This window comes from Carcharhinus amblyrhynchos, chromosome 4 (assembly GCF_965287045.1).
Source record: "Carcharhinus amblyrhynchos chromosome 4, sCarAmb.v2.hapA, whole genome shotgun sequence".
In the NCBI taxonomy this organism is placed as follows: Eukaryota; Metazoa; Chordata; class Chondrichthyes; order Carcharhiniformes; family Carcharhinidae; genus Carcharhinus; species Carcharhinus amblyrhynchos.
In genome coordinates this window covers 81,247,369-81,271,386 of record NC_137327.1, presented here as the reverse complement: position 1 = coordinate 81,271,386, position 24,018 = coordinate 81,247,369, and the positions used below count along the sequence as shown (strand labels likewise).

General features: G+C 41.0%; 1 protein-coding gene across 5 annotated transcripts in view; it reads right to left on the bottom strand.

Annotated features, from left to right (window-relative positions):
* The window catches only part of stag2b (STAG2 cohesin complex component b), a 152,308-nt gene that overhangs the window by 11,166 nt on the left and 117,124 nt on the right, over positions 1-24,018 (bottom strand). For all 5 annotated transcript variants that reach the window (XM_080187416.1, XM_080187418.1, XM_080187419.1 and 2 more), the window contains exons 23-29: positions 19,371-19,463; positions 13,676-13,850; positions 8,081-8,220; positions 7,529-7,630; positions 5,351-5,499; positions 2,152-2,280; positions 1,804-2,006 (exon numbers count right to left, since the gene is read on the bottom strand). In XM_080187416.1, the coding sequence (XP_080043542.1) occupies positions 1,804-2,006; positions 2,152-2,280; positions 5,351-5,499; positions 7,529-7,630; positions 8,081-8,220; positions 13,676-13,850; positions 19,371-19,463 (991 nt within the window). The remainder of the gene's footprint in view (positions 1-1,803; positions 2,007-2,151; positions 2,281-5,350; positions 5,500-7,528; positions 7,631-8,080; positions 8,221-13,675; positions 13,851-19,370; positions 19,464-24,018) is intronic.

Here is a 24,018-nt window from a genome sequence, read left to right as displayed (position 1 = left end):
CTTAAAATAAAACCTCTACCTCATCTGGCATGAAGTGATTGTCTAGGAATCTTTCCATTATGTTAAGTGCAATATTTTTGCCATTAGGAAAAAAGGATTATTGAAAAGAACCCATGCATGTTTAATAACCAAATAAATGAGACAACAGGTTGTGGTGTTCATCTAATATATTCCACTGACTGACATGGTCACACTACCAACAACATCTTCCTTTCCCCTTTCAGCACTCTGAAGGAACCATTACTCCAGCAATGCCCTGATCCACACTTCAAATCATCCTCAACACCCATTCCCCTTCACTGGGCATGTTTTGTGTAAACACCTGGCTTTTTATTGCCTCTCTTACCATTGTTCAGAACATCAAACAAAAAAAAAATGACTTCCACTCGTCTCAAAATAGTTTATTGTATTCTCCGTTAACAATTTCCTATGACAGAGACACGTAGGACAAGGGGCCATGGACTTAAGGTGAGGGGGTAGAGATACAACACAAACATTAGAAGGAGGTTTTTCACACAGAGGATAGTGGGGGTATGGAATGCTCTGCCAAGTAAGGTGGTGGAGGCAAACACGCTGGAGTCCTTTAAGAGTAACTTAGACAGGCACATGACTGGATTGGAGATGGGTGGATATAGGAGATTGTTTTAAATAAGGGTCATTAGCATTGGGGCATCCCTGGTAATGTAATTGGATATGGTATGATAATGATGTTTTTTCTCTTTTCATTCACAGGTTTTAAGTTGGTCTGCTTCGTGTCCAACGAGGGGCATATACGCGATGGGTCGTACTGGGGCTGCTCTTGGTTGTTCGAGATTGGCCTAGTGCTTCATGTCGTTAGTGTGTCTCTAAACCGGACCAGACACTGGGCAAGACGACAGCTCAGGTGACTACCGCTGATTGCTGTGCAGACACATGGATTTGGGCCGGTGTCTGTGGGAATTTGCGCATTCTCCCCGTGCTTGCGTGGGTTTCCTCCGGGTGCTCCGGTTTCCTCCCACACCCCAAAGATGTGCTGTTAAGCTGATTGGCAGGAATAAATTGTCCCTAAATCAGATTCCCTCAATCTGGATGGCCATAAAACATTAGACAGGGGTCGTGGGTGGAGAGGGGAACTGGTGGTGTTGAGATGGCGGCGCGGGCTCATTGGGCCGATGGGCCTGTTTCCTGGGCTGATTTTGTTCTTTGTTCAATGCAGTTTCCTCTAGAGTGAGGAGATCAAATAGATTGGATAACCACTTGGCTGTCTGTTCAGTCCATTTCTTGACCCGACAATCGCTAACCTGAAAAACTAGCAATGTTCAGACAGAAAGGCTCAAAGTAATAAAGCAAAATACTGTGCAAGCTGGAATCTGAAAGAACAACAGAAAATGATGAAACATCTCAGCAGATTTGATAGCATCTGTGGAATGAGAATACAGCCAACATTTCAAGTCTGGATGACCCTTAGTCAAAGCTCTGTGCAGGATACTGGAGGGACTACACTCACTATTGTGCACAGTTTTGGCCTCCTTATTTAAGCAGGGATATAAATTGTATGCAATTTCACTGGGCTGAATGGGGATGAAACAACTGTTTTATAATGAACAGTTGAGCTGGTGAGACCTATACCCATTGGAGATTAGAAAAGTGGAAAGAACAAAAATTGTACAAGATGTATCATTCACTCCACATAAGCAGTCACCTTTATTGGGTGCATCGACTCATCCAATTTCCAGTCTTAAAGTGCATCCTGGAAATGCAATTATGTGTATACTATAAGTACATCATCATGATTTATTTACAAGAGCCATGCTAATGCATTACCTTCAGGTAATTTTCGTTTCCCTGTTGCTGGTTTTGTTTTCTTGCTTCTGACAGAAGAGCCTCTGCTGCTAATTCCACTGACAACAGACATTGTATCATCGTCCCCAGTGAGTAAGGAGTTTCTATATGATATTAATGGCAGCCACACATCTTCCCTGTGCAATATCATTTGCTCAGTCATAAACTTCTCCAGGTAAACGTAACTGAAATTGGAAAACAAAACACTGCTCAATAATTATTCAAAAATGGTCAAAATACATGGCAAAATAACATATTACAACAATTAAAGCAAAATTACACAATTTTAGAGTTTGTTTTGCTGCATTTACAAACTAGTACTGTACTTACAGCGTTCTCTTGTCTTGTCTGAGAAGCTTAGAAGAGAATTCGCTTAGGATATCAAGAAAAGCTAAATTCACAGCTGGATATCCTTCTCCATTTACATTGGGTTCCTTGAAGGCAAAATCAATGCCATCTCTGCAAATTCATTGTCAAACAAATTAATATTAGAAAATAACCAGTGAATTCTCAAAGCACCACACAACTAAAACACAATTAACATACAGAATCTGGCATAATGGCCAGAATTTTACTGTCCCGTCTGCCACAGGAATCAGAGCAGGTGAGGGGCGGACCATGGAAAGATTCTGTTGACCTCGGGCTGGATTTTATGGTTTTGGATTGAGCGAGGCCGTAAAATCCCGCCCAACGGGTTAATCTTCATTTCTCTATGTTGAGCAGTTGTACTTTCAGTTATCACAAACTTCAGATAATCTGCTTAAATGAGGCTGTAGCATTCACTGCAAAATAAAAACTTATGAATGGCGATAAGCTAATTCAAGATCATTAGCCAAAGATTAAAACACAAACAGAAAATGGTGGAAAGACTCAGCAATTTTGGTACATCTGTGGAGTGAGCAACAAAATTAATGTCTCAATTCAATTACTTTTCATCAGAATGGCAAAAGTTAGCGACATATGAGATTTTAATACAAGCCTGGAAAGTGGTTATGTGCCAAGAACATGGTGGAAGGCAGAAGAGATTAAGTAACTTGAAGTGCAAGGCAAAAGGAGATGATAAAAGTAAAGAAACAAAAGATGGGTCAAGAACAGCTTTAAATGGAAAAGCGAACCCATCATCATATAAAAACAAAAATGAATAACGGAGCAGGGGTTATGATCTGAAATTGCTGAACTCAATTCCGAATGTAGAAAGCTGCAGCACGCCTAATCAAAAGATATGGTGCTGCTCCTCAACCTAATATTGAGCTTCATTGGAACACTGCAGAAGACCAAAGATAGAGAAGCTAAAATGGAAGCGCAGCAGAGAATTAACTTAACAAATGACTGATAATGCAATAGGAACTAAGTAGAGCAACATGGCCACCAATCTGCATTTTGGCTCCTCAACAGTGGAGATCACATCATGAGCAACAAATACAATTTGCTAAATTGAAGTAAATACATTTGTTTCACCTGGAAGGAATGGCAGGACTTTGGACTATGAAGATGGGCTGGGTCACACTTCCTCCCACCCAAGTGCCATATTCCATTTTCTTAGTTTCTTCGTATGTATTCTGACAATGCCAATTTCCATACTAGTGCTTCTGACATGTCTTACTTTCTCCTCAACAAAGTTTCTCCCCACTATGTCAACCATATCAGTCTATTTCCTACACTGATGCAGTCATCCGTTCCTTTGCTTCCAAAACACGACTGTTCTTTTCACATTTTCCTCTCGCCTTCCACATTCAGATCACCATTTCCATCAGAATGATCCCAACAATCTATCCCCTTCCCATGTATACTTAGATGATACAACACCTTTTCTGTCACTTCCTTCCTTCTCATCATCCAAGGTTCCAAACATCCAGATGAAATAGCAATTTAGTTGTACTTCTTTGAATTTAGCATTCTGCATTCATTATTCATGGTGCAGTCTCTTCAATATGGTGGAGGCCAGCTCAAGGGTGACTGCTTGCAAAACACCTCTGGTCAGTATGCAATCCTGATTGCAAAGTTTCCAATCACTTGTCATTTTAATTCTCCACTTCACACTACCACTGTAACCTCGGACACTGTTCTGACGCAAGCTCAAGGAATAACTTCACTTCTTGAAATTGGGCATTCCACGGCCTCCAGGCTGAACAAGTTCAACATTTTCAGGTTATAACCTTGGCCATTTTCTTCATTTTAGGACGACAGGTGTTTTCTCCTTTTTCCAATTTTACCTCCCTCTAGACCCATCTTTTGTATCTGCAAAGGGTCAAATAAATTCTCCTTTTGGCTTGCATCAGCACCAATTTTGACATTTAATCTCTCCTGCCTTTCATCCCATCATAGACTATCTTTGCTGTTTGTTTGACACCTTGCCTTGCCTCTGTAGTTGCTCAAAGCCTTCTATATCTCCACTCTGACACAAGGTGAACAGCCTGAAAGAGTAACCTTGCTTTTCGCTCCACAGGTGCGACCAAACTTCAGCACTGAGTAGTTTCTATTTTATTTCAGGTTTTCAGAATCCATTATATTTGGCTTTTGACATTTAATGAATGTTCACCAGACTCATTCCCTTCGGTTAGTGGTAATTCTTGTACTTGTCTGCAAAATTTGATCCAAACCTTTGAAATGTAAAGGCATAGATGCTGTTCAGCAGCCAGTTAAGTTTAAGTATTAAATAGAGGCTACAAACTAAAAGTGAACTAGACTTGTGAAAGAGTACACATTAAACTCCATTAACGGCCATATGAAACTAACCCAGAGCAAAATAATTTACCAAACCATGCTAATCATCATCATCTTCAAAAAGAAGCTAGATAAGTACTGATTGGGTTTGGAAAAGGATCACAGAGAAGGGTCACAGACAGTTGATTAAGCACTCCACATGACATGATGATGTAAGTGCTGTTGAGGTAAATGAATGTACCCAGCAGCAGGCTTGCATTGTGTAAAGTATAGGAGGATAAATATGCTGTAGTTTTATTGGGAATGAATATTTATGAAAAATGTTCCCATGGGAGATTAACTGGGTAAAGTCCAGGAAAGTGTGTACCGTACCACGAATGTGGAAGGAGTGGATGTGGCCTTGAGCTAAGCTTGCAACCCTACATTCTCTCACCAAAACCACCTATACCTACCTCCCTAATATCTCCACCTGGCTTCAGTTCAATTGCTGCTCAGCATTTGGTACCTCCAGATGTTTTCAAGGGCTTTCTAGCCATTCTCCCACCACAGTAAACTTAAAATCATCCAAAATTCCAATGCTTGTATCTGAACTTGCACCAAATCCTATTCGTTCATCGCTGCAGTGCTTGTTCACCTACACTGCCACCTGGTTTTGCAATAATATCTCTACAAGGCTTGGCGTCAACTTTCTATTTGATCACGTGCCTGGGGATGTTTTTACTATGTGAAAGACACTATATAAACGCAAGCTGCTGTTGATGAGCTGAATGCTTTTTCTTGCTGTACCTTTTGATGTTGCTGTCCTTCACCCAGACTCTATGCTTTCCAGAAAAATATTTTTAAATATCACATATCAAATACTTACTTGTGTAGCATTGCTACAGCTTCTCTGGTTTTTAGTTGATCTAAGCCAAATGTTAGTGAAAAACGTCGAGCAAGTTCTTTAACTCCACTAAAGCCAGGAGCTGTTCGATCAAAATTAAGTCCAAGGTCTTGTTCCAACTCGTTAAACAACTGTGAAGAATTTTAAAAAATCATAATATGCATGGTGTAGTGAGCAATTTTCACAAGGACATGCAAACTGGTGATAAATACGTAATAAGTTGAAAATTAAATCATCCACTTTTTGATTATGAAGCTTTATTAATTAACAAATGTAACTTCCACTTTTTTCCTTTGTTGCTTTTTCCAACAATACTGTACCCTTTTCTTGACCTTACTGGATTACTGCATGCAAAAATAAATCAGCAACCGTTAATATTTTTGAACAGTATCAAAAACCAAAACAAATGGGTTTTAGAAAGTGCTCTGGTTAATACACTGAAAACACTATCCCAAATATGTAAACACAAACCTAGGAAAATTAAGTTGCAAATATAACATGTAAATGCACATTATTCAGATTTACATTATGGTTCTTATTTTCACTGCACAATATTTCTAAAAAAAATTGTCTACATGGACTTTAGCAAGGCCTTTGACAAGGTATCGCATAGTAGGTTGTTGCATAAAGTTAAATCTCACAGGATCCAGGGTAAGGTATCTAAATGGATACAAAATTGGCTTCTTGACAGAATAACACAGTAAGAAGTTTCACAACACCAGGTTAAAGTCCAACAGGTTTATTTAATAGCAAAAGCTACTAGCTTTCGGAGCACTGCTCCTTGGTCAGCTAAGTGGGAGCTCTGTTCACAAACAGGATATGTAAAGACACAAACACAATTTACAAAATAATGGTTGGAATGTGAGTCTTTACAGGTAATCGAGTCTTAAAGGTACAGACAATCTGAGTGGAGAGAGCATTAAGCACAGGTTGAAGAGGTGTGTACTGTCTCCAGAGACTGCCTCTGTGATCAGGGCTGGGCCCACTGTTATCTGTCATTTATATTAATGATTTGGATGAGAATATAGGAGGTTTGGTGGCATAGTTGACAGTGAAGAAAGGTACCTCCAGTTGCAACAGGATCTTGATCAATTGAGCCAGTAGGCTGATGAATGGCAGACGGGAGTTTAATTTAGACAAATGTGAGGTGATGCATTTTGGTAGATTGAACCAGGGTAGGATTTACTCAGTTAATAGTAGGGCGCTGGGGAGAGTTATAGAACAAAGAAATTTAGGGGTACATGTTCATAGCTCTTTGAAAGTGGTGTCACAGATGGACAGAGTGGTGAAGGCGGCATTCAGAGTACTAGGTTTCATCGGTCAGAACATGGAATACAGGAGTTGGGGCATCTTGTTGAAGTTGTACAAGACATTGGTACGGCCACACTTGAAATAGTGTGTGCACTTCTGGTCATCCTATTATAAAAAGGATATTATTACTCGAAAGAGTGCAGAAAAGATTTACTAGGATGCTACCAGGACTTGATGGATTGAGTTATAAGGAGAGGCTGAATAGACTGGGACTTGTTTATCTGGAGCGTAGGAGGCCGAGAGGTGACCTTATAGAGGTTTATAAAATAATGAGGGGCACAGACAAGGTAGATAGTCAATATCTTTTCCCAACAGTAGGGGAGTCAAAAGCTAGAGGGCATAGGTTTAAGGTGACAGGGGAGAGATATACAAGTGTCCACACAGGCAATTTTTTCACACAGAGGATGGAGTGTGTCTGGAACAAGCTGCCAGAGATAGTACTAGAAGAGGCGGGTACAATTTTGTCTTTTAAAAAGCATTTAGATAATTACATGGATATGATGGGTATAGAGGGATATGGGCCAAATGTGGGCAATTGGGATTAGCTCAGGGGTTTTTAAAAAGGGCAGCATGGACAATTTGAGCCAAAAGGCCCTGTTTCCATGCTGTAAACCTCTATGACTCTAACACACAACATGAAAATGAACCAGATATGTGCTGAGTAAATAACCCCCAAAATAACACACCAAATTTCATCTTTAAAGATTATCGTCCTATTCAATGAGTATAAAAACTGATTTAATGTCATTCATTCAGGTGTCTAATATGGTATGCCCTGAATATTATGTGTTACAAAATACTTCTGAATTTGTAGTTCAACTCTTCTTGCAAAAAGATTTAAAATCTTACCTGTTGTAAGCTAAGTATGAGGGTCTTTGCACACTGAATTTTGTCAGTTTGTCGGCACTTACTCATAGTTTCCTTGATGATGTCTCCATAATCATTGTAATACTGAAGTATAAACAATAAAGAATTTAGTGACCATTATGCATTAGTTTTTGAATAATTCTGATAACTGGCTCTCAGATGTATCATTTCTAACAATCCATGACAACAGTTTCATGCTATGAAAATTTTCGTTTTAGCAAGTGTACAAATCAACCATAATAAGATGTTAGATTTATGTACGAACATATAGAACTGAGGTGGGGGAAGGGAGGGGGAGCAAATCTTAAGTGATCGAGCTTGCGGTTCTATTTTTTTTAAAGCACGCAATGCTCATACTCCTATGTCACTTATGCCAAAAAATAACCTGGTTCCCTCCTTAACATTTTTTTTTCCACAAGCCACAAAGTTACATTCTCTCTGGGATAAACCACCATAGCTTAGTGAGCAGCACGGTTTCATGCAAAATTTCAGACAAGTAAAATAGTGTATTTTACAAAACTCAGAAACGTTTACCTTCATGTACTGCTTAAAAATATCTGCAGCTGTATGCATGTCGACCACATTATATACAATTAATTTACAGAAAGCTGCAAGAAGGTTCCTTCTTTTATGTAAAGCTTCAATTTTACCAGCTTCATCATCTTGATGCCCATCTGCAAAACACAGGAACTAGTTATTACTACTCATTAATTAAAAGTGAAGAAACTGGGAGCCACCGAGAATTTCCCACCTTTATAAAACAAAGGAGGAAGCACTTGGTCACTGCTGCCTACAACAAGGCAAAAAAAAGAATTTTGTCTTAAAATTGCTTGCTAGAGTCTTGGTGAATCGTACTCTGCATGGTGACATCATTGTTCACGGACATCATATCTGTCCGTTTCACCGTCTAATGCTTCCCACTCCTCTCCCAACTGATAAGCCTGTACTTAAAACAGCTGGTTATGGCCAGTCTCCTTTTTTCCCACACCTCACACGTCTCACAGACACATACTTTACAATTACTGAGAAACTAGAGTTAATTAAGTCTTTTCTGGCAAGTGGGGTGAGTAGAAACCAAACTGGCTGGCAAAGCATCAGGGAGAAAGATATACTGAAGAGGGAGAAGCATCTGGATAGATAGTGGAAGACCACTGGTTTCCATTGGTAGCTGAAAGGTGAATATGGGTGGCAGAATGGTTAGCACTGCTGCTGCACAGCTGCAGGGACCTGGGTTCGATTCCCAGCCTTGGGTCATCTGTGTGGAGTTTGCACATTATCATGTCTGCGTGGGTTTCCTCCCACAATCCAAAGATGTATGGATTAGGTTGATTGGCCATGCTAAATTGCCCCCTCGTGTCCTGGGTTATGTAGGTTAGGGGGATTAGCCATAGGAAATATGTGGGATTACAGGGAAAGGGCCAAGGTGGGATTGTTATCGGTGCAGACCTGATGGGCCAAATGGCCTACTTCTGCATTGCAAGGTTTCTATGATTTCTATGAAAAATCCAGCGCAATTTCAGCAAGTGACTGACAGGATCAAACTTTCTTCAGGTCTGATTTCTCTCCTGCAAATCCTTCCTCCAGTTTCAGTTTCGCATTTTTTACCACTTTGGATCCTGACCCTTTCATTCATTTCTCATCATTCTCTTAATCAATGTCTCATCTCCCCAGTATGCTTTTTCTTTTTTGTCATCCATTACCCTCAATTTTTTTCCTCTTCCTCCCCACTGCTCACATTGTTTCTCTATGAGCCAATTTTGTAAACCAGTCTTTTGTACTGCCAAACACTTCCTTACAAAACACGTAGACAACATTAATTGCATTACCTTCATCAACCTTACCTACTTACATTGTGACACACCAGTTAAAATGTGCACCACAATAACTATTCAGTATGCCTGGTGTCTAAAACATACTGGCACTTTCTAGGAGGTTGCCAACTTTCCAGGATTGTCTGGGAGTCTCCAAGAGGAAAAAGGTTACAATTCCAAGCGCTGCTACAGCAATCAGAGAGTAGTTTGCACTTCATATTTGCACCTGTGTAATTTTTATACTTCCTCACTGAACTTTTCACATGGCAGTGACTGGCAACAAACCATGAGAAGTTTCTCACCTTCAAGGAACTCAACAGTTCAAAGGTCAACATAATAACTTTTGCAAACAATGGGTAAGTGTCACATGAACACACACACCCCCAGTACAACCTCTAATCAGAGTTGAAAACATTAATACTATTATCCAGAAAAGTCAGGTGCAACTATCACTAGATCTCAATGAAGCCTAATGATTAATACTGCTGTTATGGCCAAATCCTCATATTTTTAATAAATGTTTCTCTTCAGCTTTGTTTCTCTTGCTACTCGTCATTGTGTCATATTCATCTCAGAGTCCACACCTGTCCCCTTGGAGAAATCAGTCCCATTCCCCTGCTCTACCCCCATTGTCTTGCAAGTTGTTGGATGCAATTTCCTATTGAAATCACTGATCTTCACTACTTCTACTACCATCAAATGCAGCAAGTTCCTGATCATTAACACTTGCTGCATAAAATTGTTCTTCATTATCCCTGTACCCTTTACCCATAAAGCTAGGAACATTTAGGCAGCATGTTGGCACAGTGGTTAGCACCAGCAATCCAGATTCAAATGCTGGCTCGAGTCACTGTCAGTGGAGTCTGCACATTCTCCCAGCATCTGTGTGGGTTCCCTCCTGGGACTCCAGTTTCCTCCCACAATGCAAAAGAGTTCAATGCATTGGCTGTGCTAAATTCTCCCTCAGTGTAGTTAAGCAGGTGCCAGAGTATGGCAACGAGGGACTTTTCACAGCAACTTCATTGGAATGTTAACTTAAGCCTGCATGTGATACTAGTAAATAAACTAAAACTGCATCGTCCAATCCTTGCACCACCAGTTAAAAATAAGTTTTCCGTCTACCTCATATAAATACGTCATAGTTTTGTTTCCCTCCATCAAATGTCCCGCACAAAAGAAAATAAGCCCAGTTTGTCCAACCTAACGTTCTATCTAAAATCCCTCATCCCTGGAACTATCCTTGGGGCAGCACGGTAGCACAGTGGTTAGCACTGCTGCTTCACAGCTCCAGGGTCCTGGGTTCGATTCCCGGCTTGGGTCACTGTCTGTGTGGAGTGTGCAAATGCTCCTTGTGTCTGCATGGGTTTCCTCCAGGCACTCCAGTGTCCTCCCACAGTCCAAAAGATGTGCGGGTTAGGTTGATTGGCCATACTAATAAATTGCCCCTTCGTGCCCAGGGTTGCGTAGGTTAGAGGGATTAGTGGGTATAATATGTGAGGGTAGGGCCAAGGTGGGATCATGTTCAGTGCAGACTCAATGGGCTGAAGGGCCTCTTTCTGTACTGCAGGGATTCTACGATTCTACTCTGGTAAATCTCCTCTGCACCCAAGAGCCCACACATTCCTTCCTAAAAGTGTGATGACCAGAACAAGATGCAATTTTATCGTATTGGCCTAATGTTTTATAAAGGTTCAACAAAACTTGCCTACTTCTGCACTCTGTACCTCCATTTATGAAGCACAAGATGTCATCACATGCACACCAAGTTCTTCCATGCACATGCTTTAGGACTGTGCATTAAATCTATATTGTGTCTCCCTAAAACGTGCACCAAAATGCATTACCTCACTTCTCTGTACTAAATTCAATCTATTATTTGTCTCCCCATTCTGTTAGCCTGTGTCCTGTGCAGTCAATTTATATCATTCTCTGTTTGCCATCCTCTTGATGAATTTTGAAATTTTACTCTGTTTATGCAAGTCATTTATATATCATTAAAATCCCTTGTCTCTAATTCTGAAACAAAAACCATTTACTACGACTTGCTGTTTTCTGTTCTTAAGCTAATTGTTTTTAAAATCCAAGTTGACACTGGCCCTCTCATTCTCAGAGCCAATTTTGTTAACAAGTCATTGTCAAACACTTTAAAAACCACGTAGACAACATACATAGCATTTCCTCCAAACTTATCTATTTGTGCTGTGTCACACTAATTAAAATGCGCACTCTTCAGTACATCCAGTGTCCAAAGTTAACCATTACAAACAGCGTACCCTATGACAACTGCAAAAATATATACACAGCTAAACTAAGTTTTATTTCCTCGAGAGGCAAGACAGTCTGTATCAAAAACTTCTATTTGAGATTCAAACTGGTTCTGTACTAAACCTTAGTTGAAAAGATACTTCATTTTTTAGAAAGTTGTGGGAAGATGGTCTTCAAGTTGGGAGTTAAAGCAAAGGTAAATCCAAAGAGATTCTACAAATACACAAAGAGCAAAACAGTAACTGGGGAGACGGTAGGGCCTCTTCAGGATCAAGAAGGTCCTCTATGGGCAGATCCACAAGAGATGAGTAGGATCCTAAATGAATATTTCTCATCAGTATTTACTGTTGAGAAAGGCATGGATGTTACAGAACTGGGGAAATAAATAGTGATGTTCTGAGGAGTGAACATACAACAGAGGAGGAGATGCTGGAAGTCTTAAAGCGCATCAAGATAAATCCCTGGGACCTCATGATGTGTATCCCAGGACGTTAGGGAGGAAACTGCAGGTCCCCTAGCAGAGATACTTGAATCATTGACAGCCAAGGTGAAATGCCTGAAGATTGGAAGGTGACAAATGTCACGCTTTTGTTTAAAAACAGCCAAAATGAAAAGCCTGGGAATGACAGGCCAATGACCCTCACAACTGCAGTGGGTAAGCTGTCAGAACATATTCTGAGAAATAGGATCCATAGACATTTAGAGACACAAGGACTGATTAGGGACAGTCAACATGGCTTTGAGAGTAGAAAATTATGACTCACAAGTTTGATTGAGTTGAGACCAAGAAGGTCAGTGAGGGCAGTGCAGTTGATGTTGTCTACCTGGACTTCAGCAAGGCGTTTGACAAAGTACCGCATGATAGCTTGTTGCATAAAGTTAATTTTCACTGGATCCAGGGTGAGGTAGCCAAATGAATACAAAATTGGCTTGATGACATAATTCAGAGGGTGGTTGCAGAGGTTTGTTTTTCAAACTGGAGGCCTGTGATCAACAGTGTGCCTCAGGGATTGGTGCTGGGTCGACTGTTATTTGTCCTTTATATTAATGATTTGGATGAGAATCGAGCAGGTATGATTAGTAAGTTTGCGGATGACACCAAGATTGGTGGCATAGCCGACAGTGAGGAGGGTTATCGAGGATTGCAGTGGGATCTTGACCAATTGGGCCAGTGGACTGACGAATGGCAGACGGAGTTTAATTTAGAGAAGTGCGAGGTGATGCAGTTTGATAGATCGAACCAAGGTAGGACTTACTCAGTTAATGGCAGAGCATTGGGGAGTGTTATAGAACAAAGAGATCCAGGATTTTAGGTTCATAGCTCCTTGAAAATGGAGTCACAGGTGGGCAGAATAGTGAAGGAGGCATTCAGCATGCTTGGTTTCTTTGGTCCGAACATTGAACACAGGAGTTGGGATGTTTTGTTCAAGTTGTACAAGACATTGCTAAGGCCACACCAGGAATATTGTGTACAGTTCTATTACAGAAAGGATGTTATTAAACAAGAAAGAGTGCAGATAAAATTTATGATGATGCTACCAGGACTTGATGGCTTGAGGTATAAGGAGGCTGTATAGACTGGGACTTTACTCTTTGGAGCGTAGGAGGCTGAGGAGTGATCTTATAAAAAGGTCTATAAAATAATGAAGAGCACAGATCAGCTGGACAGTCAATATCTTTTCCCAAAGGTAGGGGAGTCAAAAACTAGAAGGCATAGGTTTACGGTGAAAGGGGAGAAATACAAAAGGGTCCAGGGGGCAATTGTTTTCACAGAGGAAGTAGAGTGTGTCTGGAACAAGCTGCCAGAGGTAGTAATAGAGTTGGGTACAATTTTGTCTTTTGAAAAGCATTTCGACAGTTACATGGGTAAGATGGCTATAGGGGGACATGGGCCAAACGAAGGCAATTGGGATTAGCTTAATGGTTAAAAACAATGGGGTAGCATACACAAGTTGGGCTGAAGGGCCCCTTTCCATGCTGTAAATCTTTATGACTCAAAGTAACGGGTATATATACTTGGTTGGCAGCAAAACATAGATATGAAATCTCTCACCTGTACTGTGGCTGTCTTCATCCTGGTCAATAAATACATGGTCTAGGATGAAGCTGAGTAACTCTGACTGTAGAGACGAATCTGGAGTGTAAACCAGAGGTTCCAGTACTTCACGTCCACCTGACACAATCTGGTGGCTAAAAATCATCAGAATATCACACAAGATAGTGAAAGCCTACAAAACAAAACAGAAATAATTACTGAAAGTTACTGAACCTATTTTATATACAAAGTCATTGCACCAATGAAATGCATCTTATCCATGTATATTATTTATTATTAATCCATGTATTTTTTCAATGTGCCTATCTTAGGAAGTTTTATACTTCTAGGAAATAAAACTACAATTCATTTTTTATTAGAGGCCTGCTACTTTAGGTCTTCACACCTAAATTCATTCCAATGTTATAGGCTAAAAACACAGCTTTGAGATTAGAATCTGAGACTGGCCAAGATTCCAATGTTAAACTGCCAAGTAAAGTTAATGGATGGATATTGCTACATAATTGGGCAGTATACACAAATCTGGTAGTTTGAGTCTCAGTCACCAGCCAGGCCAGCCAAAGCATCAATTTAAAGGTAAAGATTCCTGACGAAAGACCCTTGATGACAAACATAGGCTGCCTGTTTACCCAACTTGGTACAGAGGACTCGCCCCAGATACAAGTGGAGAACCAAACTGCATCATTCCACAGGAAAAAAAAATAACTTGGTAAAGTGATCTTGAAAAACACAGCAAAGAGACGCATTCATACTCTCAGCTCTCCTGCTCATGGCAGGTTAGAGGATAGGCCATTTTAGAAGGGCAGAATTATTACTTTAGACAACTCAATTGCAACTTAAACTGTCCTTTTAAGGCCAGAGGTGCAACTGCTGTAGCCTTTTCGTCAATAAGTAAAATATTCCTGAGCAGACTGGAAAGGTGGTCTGAGTGATTTGGTTTCCTTTGTTTGAACATAGAAATTTATAGCATACAAGCATGACATTTGGCTTTTCATATTTATATGACCTTTTTGTGACAACAATCCAAAACCAATTCCATTGTGCTCTTCCCCCCTCTGTCTGTACCTTCCCCAACTCAAAATATTTATCAACTTAGCTCTGAGACATTTCTGCTCAACCATGTGCTGTACCAAAGAACTCCCTTTGTAATGCAATTGCTCCTTTCTGCTCTCCTTATTTGCTCCATGCTTATTTTAAATTAATCATCGCTGCCTCTTCAGGGGTGGCACATTGGCACAGTGGTTAGCACTGCTGTCTCAGTGCCAGGGACCCAGGTTCAATTCCTGGCTTGGGTCACTATCTGTGTGGAATTTGCACACTCTCCCTGTGTCCGCGTGGGTTTCCTCCAGGTGTTCTGGTTTCCTCCCACAGTCCAAAAGATGTGCAAATTAGGTGCATTGGCCATGCTAATTTCTCCCTCAGTGTATCCAAACAGCCGCCAAAATGTGGTGACTCGGGGATTTTCACAGTAACTTCACTACTATGTGAATGTGAGCCTACTTGTAACCAGTAAACTTGAAAATCCTTCATAATTTAAAAAAAACTTACACTAATTCTCATTTTAGTTTCCTTTGCACCTTTGGAAACAGTCCCAGCATCTCAACCCTCTCCTTATAATGATAGATTCCCACCTCTGACATCATCCTGGTGAAGTTAGTTTGGTTTATTGTCACAGTGACTTTTACGGTCCTCAAAACTCCACAATGTACTCTGTGGATTGCACTTCAAGCTATCAGCACATTATACGCTCTACATTCCATTCATAAATCCTCAAAGTAACCTTCACTTATATATCTGCTTGCATTAAATTAAGCACTTGAATCTCAGTTTTTCATTCATTTACTCTCCATTTAGTATACTCTTTTGTTCCTTGTTTTTCCTTCTAAAACATATTAAATAATACTTAACATTAAATTCCACTTGAAAACTATTGATCAGTTAACCAACGCCCTCCATAAGTCTTTTACAATGTTAATTGATAGTACAGAACATAGGTATTGCTGAAAAAGAGGCAAACTGTTGAAGCTTAATCATACACAGAGCCTTATCCTTTACAAACAAAAAGAAAATGTCCATGCATTGCACCTTTGTCATCAAAACAGAAGATTGGGGATAACTGTTGCATTCCTCATGGCAACCTCTCTCAACCAAAGTTAACACACCTGGCTTGAATTTAAACAAAAGCCTCTATGCTAACACCCAATTAGCATCCTTTGCTTCTACATTCTAAGCATAAATTGCTGTTCCCTTTGAAATTTGGTGTTCTTGTGATTCTATCCTGAAGAGTGCAAATTGGAAGACTTCAATAACATGTTCCTCTTTTTTACCCAATCAGCAGTACATTTTTTTTAACAATCCTACTTTTTGCCAAAACCTTTCCTTTTGGAAATCAGTAAATTCCAACACTGCTGCTTCTCTCTGAATTATTTTTATTAGCGTCACAAGTTACACTAACACTGCAATGAAAAGTTGCCACACTCTGACATCTGTTCAGGTACACTGAGGGGGAGTTTAGCATGGCCAATGCAGCCAACCTGCACATCTTTCAGACTGTGGGAGAAAACCAGAACACCTGGAGGGAACCCACACAGACACAGGGAGAATGTGCAGGCTCAAGCCGGGAATCAAACATGGATCCCCGATGCCAAGAGGCAGCAGTGCTAACCACTGTGCCAAACCAGCACTGATCCCAAGGGTACAGAACTTCAAATTTCTCTCTGACATAATTATTACTCTTAACAACATGTTTTTCTTTTGCAAATCAAAAGTATTTTTTGTTGTTGGGGAATTTCAAAGTACACTGAAAATTGACTTTTTGAGCTTTTAAAAATACTTTTCTTCAGCTGTGATGAAAATGTGCAGTTGCAAATTAAGACATAAACAAACAGAACGTCTGTAGCTTTCTCAAAGTTCAAAGCGCATGTCAGGAAAAGTGCAACAAGAGTTAATTGACACTTCAACAAAGGGCATAATACATACAAGATATTTAATGTACTTGACTCTTATGAGTTCTCTGAATTTCCTCTCTCATTCATGTTCACATGTACACATTTCCCATCCTTTTTGTCTCTCTCCCTTATCCAGAATTCTGTGACCCCTTTCTACTGATGGATTACTGATTTCACAAAGATGCTGGTGAGGTGAGGCTTAGCGGTTCAGAGCAGAGTTGTAAAGTCACAGCATGTGGAGGCCATGATGCAAATCGGAATAAAAGGATTGGGCAATTTATCATCTCGTACGACTTAAGACGAAAAGCAAAATAAATGGGTCAACAAGGAGGGCAGGGTAGTTTGAAAAATGAGCAATCAAGTTATCAAGAAGAGAACAATTCTGGACAGGGAGGACATGAAGCAGCACTTCCTGCTGGGAGACCTGCACTGCAAGGCAGGTAATAACAAAGACTGAAACATTTTAAATACTGTGGTTTTACCAAAGGCATTGGACCTGGCATGAGGAAATTGTCACACCAAACGTGACCAAATCATGGCAAGGATGATCAACAGGAACAGGATATGTTATGAAAATTTATATCTTATGACAGAGTGAGTAAGGGTACAGACCAAAAACCCATGTTAAATATCTAATTTGCTCTGATGTGAACAGGGTTATTTTAATTTGCTTCAGTTGCTCCAACTCAGGAAAAAAGTAAATCCACTAGTATTCTTGTCCCCAACTGCCACCTAGAGATGACTATTGGAAATTATGCATTTGGACACTGAATGCAAAAAAATTTAAGCTCAAGTGTGATGCCCCACAATCAAATACCTAACCAACATTCAAAGCCTGGGCTCAGGCTCAGAATCCCAACAGTGCAGAAGGAGGCAATTCAGCCCATCAAGTTTGTACCAATTTTCCGACACAACATCTTACCTAGGACCTATCCCCATAATCCTATATATTCACCACACTAATCCCCCTAACCTAAACATCTTTGGACAAGGGACAATTTGGCATGGCCAATCCATTTAACCTACATATATCTTTGGACTGTGGGAGAACGTAAGAAATAGGAGCAGGAGTAGGCCATCTAGCCCTTCGAGCCTGCCCCGCCATTCAATAAGATCATGGCTGATCTGTCGTGGCTCAGTTCCACATTCCCGCCCTCTCCCCATAACCCTTAATCCCCTCTCTTATCAAAAACCCATCAACCCGCGTCTTAAAAATATTTAGCAAGGTAGCCTCCACCACTTCAACGGGCAGAGAATTCCAGAGATTCACCACCCTTTGAGTGAAGAAGTTCCTCCTCAACTCCGTTCTAAACCGCCCCCCCCTTTATCTTGAGGCTGTGCCCCCTAGTCCTACTATCCTTTCTGAGCGGGAAGAGTCTCTCCACCTCTATCCTATCCATCCCATTCATCATCTTATACGTCTCAGTGAGATCTCCCCTCATCCTTCTAAACTCTAACGAGTACAAGCCTAGTTTATTCAGCCTCTCCTCACAGCTCAACCCCCTCAACTCTGGCATCAGCCTAGTAAACCTCCTCTGCACTCCCTCCAAGGCCAAAATATCCTTGCGTAAGTACGGCGCCCAAAACTGCACACAGTACTCCAACTGCGGCCTCACCAATGCCCTATACAGCCGCAGCAAGACCTCCCTACTTTTATATTCAATCCCCCTCGCTATGAAGGCCAGCATCCCATTTCGCCTTCCTGACCACCTGCTGCACCTGCAAGCTGGGTTTTTGCGACTCATGCACAAGGACCCCGAGGTCCCTCTGCACCGTTGCCTGCTGCAGGAAAAGACAGCACCCAGAGTAAACCCACGTAAACACATGAGAACGTGCAAACTCCACACAGTGACCCAAGGGTGAAATTGAACACGCGCCCCTGGCACTGTGAGGCAACAGTATTAACCACTGTGTCACTGTGCTACCATAAAGGAAGTATTATGGAAGCATGGCCACTTGGGTGATGCGCTGAAAAGGAGGGAAGAAAAAGAAATACTAAGGGAAAAATATTCAACACTGAAGTTATTCTTTATAATTTCCTATAACTTTAATATAAAGAAAGATTACAAGACTCCCTTCAAAACACAATGAATGAGTATGAGAAACAGCATTGATGTCAGCACTTCTCAAGTTTGTTTTTAATGTGTGAATTTGCTGCTGTTTCAAAAATGAAGTTATCATTTACAAACTGCAAAGTTTATACATCAATATGTATTGATAAATACAATTTTGAGGAATACAATGCTAACTCAACTGACTGATTTAACAACTATGGATTTCAAAATTCCAGTGTATTTTTGTTTCCAGAAAACAATTACTAAGTGGTTAGCCATTGCCCACAAAGGACCGTGGGCATCTGTCTCCACTAAGGAGAAACAACTGGTTATATGTAGCTTCAGGAGCACCAGTCTGCATAGTTAGCACTAGAGGAACAATGAACTGACCACGTTTCAAAGTGCAACTTAAGCGACTACAGGGAATTAAAATTCATGTTGGATGCAAACTTCTTTGAAAATCTTTTAAGCTGTGTGTGAATGAGGAAAATTCCTATTTTCTGAAAAATTATCCAAAATAGTTAAGCGAATACTAAATTAGAAGGGAAACAATCAATTGAGTGCAGCATTTTCTCTGGGCTGATTTATCACTGTAGGAAGCAGTGTTGGCAACACCAATTGTTGCAACAGGACAGTGTGATAAATAAAAACATGTGGCTGTTTTCATGCAGAAGACATCATTTCTATTACCTGTTCTTTAACAGCTGTATTAACATTCGTCAGGTAGTGCTGGCAGAGCTGGCAAAAAGCTCGCATTTGTTTTCGTAACATTATTAGCTGGTCCTGAAAGAAAAATGAATGCTTACATATACTTTTACATAATATTCTCTAATAACAGTCACTTCTATACAGTATAGATTTGCAACAGAATTTTCAGTCACCATATCAATTTAAGTTGTTAAAATTATTAAAATTTACTAAACTGTCTTTTAAGTTCACATATTAAAAGTAAAAGTAAATAAACTACTTTAGAAATTAACAGTACATAGAATGGATTTCTAGAAGGAATACCTCTCCACTTTGAAACCTTCGACATTAGTCTCGAACCTCTACAAGGACATTAATCCAAGTCCTGTTAAGGTGCAAGCTATCCTTCCTGTACTGGCCCCACCTGTCCCAACATCTCAAGTTTAAAGAAATTTCTAGAGAAATTCTGAATAATGTCCACTGTAATGTGGCAAGCTCTAATATTTGTCCAAAGCCATTTGGTTGTCAAGAATTCTTAAACACTTTGGCAGTCCTACATTTTGCAATGTCACCCAGAATGCATCTCGAATAAATGATGTTACATTCAAGTAGTACAGAACATGCAACACTGGAAGGTGCTGTTGTACTGATAGTGTAGGACCGACATTGGAACCTGGTAATCCTGCCACCAAGAGGACCCTACAATATAGTGAAGCAAAACATGTCGTGGCCATTGGGTTTCTCTCAAGTTATCAAAAATCATCATTAAGATAGTCAATTGTTTCATAAAAGAAAATGCAATATGCAACCCACAAGTCCATTCTACATGAAGAAAAATTTGCCAAAATTAATCTTAAATTTGCCTACTATAAATTGCTGAATTTTTTTTGTCTTTCAATTTAAATTTTGCAATTTATCCCTCCTTAACTTTTACTATTATATCTCAATATGATGTCTCTCAAGGCAGGCAAATCAATTTTCCTCTTCACTCATATGTGATACAGTGCATCAGCATTGTTTTGTTACATGCTTGAATGGTATTTTGGTGACCAAAACCACACAAGAAACTCAATATGTAATCTGAACACAATACTGTTTGGCTCTTTGACAGGCATTTATTCATACTTAGCAAGTTAATTAAATTATGTACTGCAATTTATAGGCCTGAATCTTTGGAACTAGAACACTAAATTCGTGAGCAACTAAAATGGTTAATATTCCTATGTACAGCCCATTAAACTGAAATGCTTTACATGATTATATTCCATAATAGTGTCACAAAAATTCAATCTCAACAAGGGAAACAGGTAGACAACAGGTTTTGAAACTATGGGTCTGAAATTCTAGGGTTCATGTTCTGACAGAAGAATGCAGCAACCCACAACTAACAACTTGGACAGGGTAATTTCCTTCTCCCAGGTCCATGTGTGTTCCGCAGTGTCCACTGTGGCTGCTGTCTGGAAAAATCAGATAGCAGACTGCAAGACCTGAAGAGGAGGAAGCAATGTTTTCAAATTTTCCCCAAGAAAAATCTGATAAATAGCTTGAAGACAACTGATCCTCTCAGAAATTTACTGGGGGGTGAGATGTAATATATTTCCAAATCAGGATGGTGTGGAACTTGGAGGGCAACTTGCGGATTGTGGAATTACAATATGTCCACCGTTTTTTTTCTACAAATCAGAAGATTCACAACACCAGGTTAAAGTTCAACAGGTTTATTGGTAGCACAAGCTTTTGGCGTCCTGCGCCTCCTTCAGGTGAGTGAGGAGTTGTGTTCACAAACAGGGCATATATAGACACAAGCTCAATTTACAAGATAATGGTTGGAATGTGAATCTTTACAGATAATCAAGTCTTAAAGGTACAGACAATGAGAGTGGAAAGAGGATTAAGCACAGATTAAAGAGCTGTATACTGTCTCCAGCCAGGATAGTTGGTGAGATTTTGCAAGCCCAAATAAGTCATGGGGGTTACAGGTAGTGTGACAAGAACCCAAGATTCAATGAAGCCGTCCTCATGTGTGTGGAACTTGGCTATCAGTTTCTGTTCAGCGATTCTGCGTTGTCATGCATCATGAAAGCTGCCTTGGAGAACACTTACCCGAAGATCAGAGGCTGAATGCCCATGACTGCTGAAGTGTCCCCCTACTGGAAGGGAGCATTCCTGCCTGGTGATTGTTGAGCAGTGTTCATTTATCCTTTGTCATAGTGTCTGCATGGTTCCCCAATGCCTCAGGACATCCTTTCCTGCAGCGTATCAGGTAGATAACGTTGGCCAAGTCGCAAGAGTATGTACCATGTACCTGGTGGATAGTGTTCTCACATGAGATGATGGAACCCATGTCGACGATCCAGCACATCTTGCAGAGATTGCTGTGGCAGGGTTGTGTGGTGTCGTGGTCACTGTTCTCCTGAAGGCTGGGTCGTTTGCTGTAGACAATGGTCTGTTTGAGATTGTGCAGTTGTTTGAAGGCAAGAAGTGGGGTGTGGGGATGGCCTTGGTGAGATGTTTGTCTTCATCCTTGACATATTGAAGACTCTGGAGAAGATGTCGTAGCTTCTCCGCTCCAGGGAAGTACTGGACAAAAGGTACACTCTCTGTAGTGTCTGGGCGCCGCACCTGCACAAGGATATTTTGGCCCTGGAGGGAGTGCAGAGGAGGTTTACCAGAGTTGAGGGGATTGAGCTATGAGGAGAGGCTGAATAAACTAGGCTTGTACTCGTTAGAGTTTAGAAGAATGAGGGGAGATCTCATTGAGACGTATATGATGATGAATGGGATGGATAGGATAGAGGTGGAGAGACTCTTCCCGCTCAAAAAAGACAGTAGGACTAGGGGGCACAGCCTCAAGATAAAGGGGAGGCGGTTTAGAACGGAGTTGAGGAGGAACTTCTTCACTCAAAGGGTGGTGAATCTCTGGAATTCTCTGCCCGTTGAAGTGGTGGAGGCTGCCTCGCTAAATATTTTTAAGAAGCGGGTTGATGGGTTCTTGATAAGAGAGGGGATTAAGGGTTATGGGGAGAGGGCGGGAAAGTGGAACTGAGCCACAACAGATCAGCCATGATCTTACTGAATGGCGGGGCAGGCTCGAAGGGCTAGATGGCCTACTCCTGCTCCTATTTCTTATGTTCTTATGTTTGTCTTCTGAGGAGGGCGGTGCAGTTTTTCACTGTCGCGCATCAGAACTGTCGATCAATGAGTCGAGCGCCATATCCTTTTCTTATGAGGGCATCTTTCAGCATCTATAGATGTCTGTTGTGATCCATGTTTCTACATGGCAGAGGTCATGCGTTTGGAAGATGCTGTCCGAGTCTTGGGCAAGTTCCCGCAGTGCACTTGGTAGATTGCACACACTGCTGCCACTGGGCATCAGTGGTGGAGAATGCAAATATTTGTAGGCAGAGTGACAAAGAGGCAACTTTGTTGTGGGCAGCGTCATGCTTCTTCAGTGTTGTTGGGGCTCCATTCATCCAGACAAGGGGAGAATATTCAATCACACTTCAAACTGCTGTCTTTTAGCTGGTACACAGGCTTGGAGGTGGTGGTGTGGCATACCAAGAGATGAATTACTTGCAGCAGGATCTCCAACTTCTGACCTGTTCTTGCAGACCCAGTATTTAAACAGCTAGTTCAACAACCAGAAGTGGGGATTCAGTGATGATATTAGCTTTGAACATCAAAGCTTAGTTTTTCTTGTTAGAGATGTATATTGTGGCCACACAAATGCCAATGTTACTTGCCTCTCAAGGCCTAGATATTGTCCAGGGCTTGCTGCATTTGTACATCGAGTTGCAAATGTTGTTGAATATTGTGCAAAGATCAACAAACATTCCCACTTGTGATAGAACGAAGGTCACTGATGAAGCTGCTGAAGATGGCTCAGCCAAGAACAATACTCTTCTGTCATTATGATTGACCTCCAACAACCACAACTACCTTCTTTTGTGCTTGGTATGACTCCAAGCAGGACTCAGCACCACCCCACTTCCCCCCCGCCCACCCAGTTTTTCTCAGGCTCCTCAGAATCACAGAACACAGAATCCCTACAGTGCAGTAGGAGGCCATTCAGCCCACTGAGCCTGCACCTTCAACAATCTCACCCACAACTTATTCTTATAACCTGACACAGTTACCTTGCTAATTCCCTGACACCAAAGGGCAATTTTAGCATGGCCAATCAAACTAATTAGCGCATCTTATAGTGTGGGAGGAAACCAGAGCAGTCAGAAGAAGCCCAGGCATATATGGGTCCCTGGCACTCTGAGGCAGCAGTGCTAGCCACTGTGCCACCATGCAGCCTTGATGTCAATGGCAGCCACTCTCACCTCACCTCTGGAGTTCAGCTCTTTTGTCCATGTGTGAAACAAGACTGGAATGAAATCAGGAACTGAGTGACCCTGACAGAACAGAAACTGAAAATTCTTGAGCAGTTTAGTACTATGCAAGTGTCATTTTATAGCATTGTTGACACCCCTTCCACTACTTCACTGATGATTGAGAATGGATTGAGAGGATGATAATTAACCACATTGGTTTTGCCCTGATGTGTACACAGGACATACGTGGGCAATTTTCAATAATGCTGGGTCAATGCCAGTATTGTAGCTGTACTACGACAACTTGGCCTGGGGGTGTGCTAAGTTCTAAA